This window comes from Acyrthosiphon pisum, chromosome A1, assembly GCF_005508785.2.
Source record: "Acyrthosiphon pisum isolate AL4f chromosome A1, pea_aphid_22Mar2018_4r6ur, whole genome shotgun sequence".
Taxonomy (NCBI): Eukaryota; Metazoa; Arthropoda; class Insecta; order Hemiptera; family Aphididae; genus Acyrthosiphon; species Acyrthosiphon pisum.
Genome location: NC_042494.1, coordinates 39,499,299 through 39,505,749, shown reverse-complemented (window position 1 = coordinate 39,505,749; position 6,451 = coordinate 39,499,299). Strand labels below are relative to the sequence as shown.

The following is a 6,451-nucleotide window of genomic DNA, read 5'->3' as shown; positions in this document are numbered from 1 at the left end:
ATTATTATGATTATGAATATTTGTATCGTATTCATGTTATTCTTGTATTTCGTCAGCTACAAATTATAAAATCTTGAATAGGATATGTTTCTTTGAGTATTATGAAATATCAAATTAGTGATGAAATTGTTGCAATTCTTTTGGTTACGATATCATGATGCATAAAGATACATAATTTTTTTTATCAGATTAGTGTTTTTTCGTTTTTTTCCTTTGTGAATTTTTTTATTTACATAATTTCTAAAAGTATAATAATTGCGTACTGTGAGTTTTTAAAATGACACCTCAATTAATATTCCCAAGAAAAAGTACAAATCATAATTAACTTTGAAGAAGGTTGATTATACTGGCATTTAAAACTTCACGGTGAGTACCTATAGTATTAAAATATTCACTATAGTTATTACGATTCCTGAGAATATTCATAAAATTTTGGTATTTTCGATATATTACGTTTTGTTATTTATGGGATCATTAATCAAAGTATGCCAACACGTTATTACATTGTAATTGCTGTACTTTTTGGACATCATATTAAAATTCAATAAATCAACAAACACACTTAGCTATCGTGTATTTGTTTTGGAAAAATAAAATTTGGATATCGAAAATTGTTTACGTGGTAAGTAGCGCAATTTAAGTTATTGCTTATTGTTTCTCCTAAATATTTAAAATTGTTAATTTAAGTTTTAACCAAACCAGAAAGTAATCGTGATTTTATTACTATTGAGGTCCTCTTATATCCACTATATTAGCCATATTTATCCTTCGTGAAGATCGACAGCGATGATTACTTATAGCGAGAGCCTCGCTGCGAGATGGTTGTAATATTATGTCTTGGTAAATTGTGTACTGTCTTTACAGTATTATATACTTATAGGTAAGTAATATGTTTTGTAGACAATGAAAAATAAATATTTTATTATGTGATATATACATGTTTATCGGTGAATATAAGGTCAAATGGATTAATCTTTGTCGTTTAGTCTTTGTAATAGTTGTGATGAGGTTTAAAAGAAAATCGAGTATCTTTTGTAAGAGTATCAAACTTTTCTCAGCACAAGAGGTTTTGATTCCGCACTTATATGTATGTTCTTCGAACCCATTGCTTTATAAAAGTACATTATAGACATAACGTATTATCTTCCCACCCTCACATTTTTTAAAGTCGTTCCTACATTAAAGTTGTTGGGTCCAATATAAGCTCGAATAAAACAATAACAGACTTAACAAATTGTTCATAAAATTGTGTAACAAGTATAAATATAAAATTTTTAATTACAATATATTCGTAATCCTAAAATAAAGCTTTTTGTTTTTTAACTTCTAAGCTTTTAGTCTTTGCCTAACATTTTAAACAATTAATTTCCATGTAACTAGTCAAATAGGTAATCATTAATCATTATTCATTACATTGGCACATATGACATATCGTTTAAGTTAACAAATTTACTGTACCAGATCATTAAAATAAATATGAATTTAGTGTTTGTACTAATATAGTAATACTATAATTTACAGATTTACTATAATTTTTATATCGTGAAAACAAAAGGATTAGAAATAATTTTTAACATTCAGTCATTTTATTAATAACAAAAGACAATACCTAATATGCTTTCTTAAATAAGTAACGTGTCTTGTATATTATAAACTATCTTTATTATTTATTACAATAAGGGAGCACAAATTAGTTTTTGTACATTGTGTAATCATAAAAATTGTTTACTATTTTATAAAGAAATATGAGAAAAAAAGGTTTAAAACAACAAACTAATATATATATAATATATACATATAATACGACGTGTAGAAACTAAAATACACGTTTATTATATTTATCTTGGTTAGTACTAGTGATTAAAAGTTCTATCAGTTTGGCGAATAACAGCTTGATTCTAAAATAATAATTAGAGTATTGTAAGGTCATTGAAATGAATGACCATTACAGAGCTTAAAAATAATTATGAAATTCAATATAGTAAAAAAAAAAGCTAAAAATATAAATAAAGCTGTTAATCTGTAACCAATTCTCGAATCATACGTATTATTTTTAGTGTATTTGTACACTGTTCAACCATTGATATAATTTAGAAACGTGTAGTCGGTGATATGCTTACTTCCAACCTTTACCTTACGAACATAAAATTATTTAGCGATGATATATTTGAGTGTTTTCAACTCAAATATAAGTTATGAATAGTTCAAGTTATATAGTTTAATCTTTAATTGTAGGTAGTTTCGTCTACACAGTAGTCATCATGGCAAGTAAACCAGTCCCTTCTTGGCATATTCTAAACACCAGAAACACATTTTGTAATTTCCACAATACACCATATTATAACATATCAACGTGAATAACTTTTTGACATCGATGCTGAATCTGTTTGTTTGCAACTAGTAAAACTTGAGCTGAATAGTAGTGATACCTCATTATAATATTATATTATGTACTTTAATCAGTATCACTTATCAACTATTGGTTCATATTTGAATTCAAAGTAAAAATATATTTATTTGTTATGAATAACAATCATATAATTGAAGTGAGTTGCTTGAAAATTATACAAAACTACAAAAATAGCTGAATGTTAAGCAAATATTGTTAATTTAGTAAATTAAATTTTTTTAGAATTATCTATACATCAAATAAAATCAGGGAATAGTAGGTGTCAAATAGATATCGTTATTGATTAGGTCACTGTAATGGATGTCTTAAATTGTAATTCAAACATAAATCATTGAATACGATGAAAACCGATTCTGAGTGGAGATCGTCTGTCACCATAGATTTCTAAGAATATTTCTAATAATTACTATATATTTACATTACTATCAGTAGTTTATTTTAGTAATTGTTGAATTATTTTATTTTAATGTTATTTCTTATAGGTACTATTAAAAGCTGTTATTAACAACTTTATACTTAGAACTTACCAACGTACCGTAGATCGGGATGAGTAGCTTAAGTTCAATCTTAATGTTACAAACATTTCACATGTATGCATTTACGAAATACGTGATGGCGCGAAGTTTCAAGTTCCTACGATTAACGTTTTTATATAACGACATAGTGATTATTAAAACCATTATTTTTGGTTTAAATATTCAATTTTATTAAAATTTTAACTTGAAATACCTACCAACCTTTATAAAAAAATTTGTAAATTTATATCTTTAAGATTTTCAGGTTTTTGTAACAACAACTTATGAGAAACTTTAATTACTACATTTTCATGGTTTATCTATTAAATTGAAAATGTTATTAAATTATAACTATAAATTAATTTGAAAATGTTCATGATTTTGACACTTTAAAAAAAAAAATTAACTTTAAATGCTTTTAAAGAATTTGTACCTATGTATTGTTTTGTTTATTCATTGAATTATCATTTATCACAGTATTAATAATTACAAAGTAGATATATTAGTTGAACTGAATGATTGAATGTATATTAATTTAAATTTTTTAATTACAATTATAACTTATGTGTGATAAATGATCATAAGTGATATATGTAAATTTCAAGGTTTTTGGACGTGCATAATTATGGCAACACTTGATAAAATAAAAGGCATGCATGTAATCGCCCTGCTTTACTGTAGGTAAGTGTCGAGTGTAAAGAGTAATGACCAACAAAATTGTTCATTTTGAATTCAATGGATTATCGTTGCATACGAAAACCTGTAGAGTCTGAGTGGAGACAGTCTGACGCCTTTATTGGTATTAGAAATTACTTAAATTAAGCAATATAAATATATATGTTTGAGTCTAAACCAACTTACCGTAGAACAATGTGAATAGGATCGTGGAATAAATAGACAATTGCATAAACTTAATCTAAATAGTTTAAAATGCCATCATGTATATAAAATATAATATTATACGTAAAAGTTTCAAGTCCCTATAAATAATATTTTTAAATTACAAAAAAAATCATCAATGTTTTTTTGAATATCTAATTTTGTCTAGATTTGAACTTGACAAATGTCCACAAAAAAAAAATTGCTTATATAATAGTTAAATTTTTTACTTCAGTATAAACTGCTTATGTGATACCTACCTTGTATTACATTTTAAAATCTTAGGCCTGAAAATTAAACATTTTATAAATTTTTAATTATAAAATAAATTTCAAATGTTCGCGATTTAGTTGAACTTTCTTAATATATAAACTCAAAATGCTTATAAAAAAAATGATACCTATGTATCTTAAATATTTTTAAATAGCTAAAATAGCTATAAAAACAACTTATGAGGAACCTTATATTAAATTATGAAGTTTTTTGACCCTAAGAAAAAAGTTATTTATTATATTATTATATTATTAATTAAATTCATTTTTTTTCCAAAGACCTTGAATTTTAAAATGTCATTGTATATTTGTGTATATAAAATATATTAATATTCGTTAAAAGTTTCAAGTTTCCATCAATAATATATTCAAATTACAACGAAATAACCAAAAACCTTACTCTTTGTTCGAATACCAAATTTCGTCCAAGTGTGAACTAGAAATGTTTATAAAAAAAATATTGTGCTTTTGCTTAAATATTTTTTAGATTTTTAGGTTTCAGTAAAAACTATTTGAGGAACCTTTTATAAAATGTTCAAGCCTTAGCAATAAAAATTTAACATTTTATGAATTTCAGGTCTCTACAGATAATAAAGAATTTTTGTTTTTTCGGTTTTTTTTTAAAGTTATGTGAGTATTTTAATTTTGATACCACAAAGTAGTAAGTACCAACATGATTCAATTTGCTACCAGAAATATAAAGCAAAGAAATGAAAAGTAGAAAATCAAAGCATTTTTACTGCTTCAAAATTAACGTTAGAAACAAAAATAAAAAAAACACACACAACATTGTAAATCAATTCATTGCTCCACCCAGAAAATGATGACAAAACAAATCGAAATCATTATTTATTATTTTAGTTTAATTATATAGTGTTTGCTATGTTTCTTTTCTACAATAATTTATTTTTCTAATTTATATTTATGAAAATATTACAAGCCAACACATTTTTGGTTTCATTTGTTTTTATTTAGTATATAATAATAATATGCTTATTATATAACATTCAAAAACTCCAATAATGTAAAAAAACATATAATAATTTCAAAATTTTGTTAATTCATGTTTAAAAAAAAATCCCAATTAGAAAAATAACGAGAGTTAAGTAATCTTTGTAAATTTATTAAAAGGTTGAACTAATTATTTCCAATGAGTATTCAAAAATGTTAGCAAGGAGTTACATTGTTTAAGCCATACGGTAAGCTTAGAATAATATTATATTATATTGAGGACAAACATCGTAAGACACTAAGTATTTACCATTCACAATTCGATTTTAAAATTAATATCACTAGCAATAAAAAACGAAACAAATTTAATTTTGTATAAATTATTTTATTTTCATTACTTAGCATAATATATATATGACATAAAACATTGTTATTGTAGTTTTTTCACTCACATTGTCTATTGCGTTTTGTTTTCCAGTTTTGTATACACGGAGTTATTATAAAACACAAAAATGTGTCAACAAAACGAATCGCAATTCGAAACTCTAAAGTTCACAATGACTTTTACTCCCAAGTGTTGGCTATAATAAAACGTCTATACTCTATTATGATATGCATCGATCGTTGAGTTAATTTATTAATGTACCAAGACGGAAATCGTAAATTATGGATTTGTTTAATATGTTGCAAAAAGTATATAAAATATATACGATAAGGGATTGTAAAGTTATGGTTACAATCACACTAATATACAATAAAAGTAATAAAAATAGTTAAACATAAAATCATAAAAAAAAAATAATCATTATAGTTTTAAACACATAAAACGACGACGAATGAGCGTGTCATTTGAAGCACATGGGTCCCACTTCGAAACCGAACGCTTGTTGTGGCAACCCATAGTCGATGGGATAGAAATCTGTCAGCGGCAGACTGCCCAACTTGTTGGTACGGATTTCAAATACGGTTTCGCTTTTAGATTTTCTTGTCTAGAAAAAAACAATATAACTCATTACATAATAAAATCGTTTATTATTTGCATAAATTTAAAAATTGCATTCGCTAAATCGTATTATTTCAATATGCTTCAATTGCTGAAGAATGTGTAAAAATGTACGATTGCTTAGAAAAAGGTTGATGATTATGTAAATGTTGCTCTTTTTAAATATTATTTCATTATAGGTAACTACTATATCAGTGGTGTAATTTCAGTTTTCAATAGAGAGGGGCAAAGGTTTTGACCGGCCCGAATGGGTAAAAAAAAACATAGCATTTATTATATTATTAATTATTATAAACCCAAAGGTGGGCAAGTTAATGAAAATAATTAACTCAAGTTAAGTTAAGTTATGAGGACACAAGATCGATAAGTTAAAAGTTAACAGGTAAAAAATTATAAATTTAACTCGATAAGTTAAAAGTTA

General features: G+C 25.1%; 1 protein-coding gene across 1 annotated transcript in view; it reads right to left on the bottom strand.

The window, feature by feature from the left end:
• Positions 1–5,391: 5,391 nt before the first annotated feature.
• LOC100164656 (collagen alpha-1(V) chain) overlaps positions 5,392–6,451 on the bottom strand; it is a 49,040-nt gene continuing 47,980 nt past the window's right edge. The window contains exon 32 of the mRNA XM_029486220.1: positions 5,392–6,016. Coding sequence (XP_029342080.1) covers positions 5,873–6,016 — 144 coding nt within the window. The 3' untranslated portion in view covers positions 5,392–5,872. The remainder of the gene's footprint in view (positions 6,017–6,451) is intronic.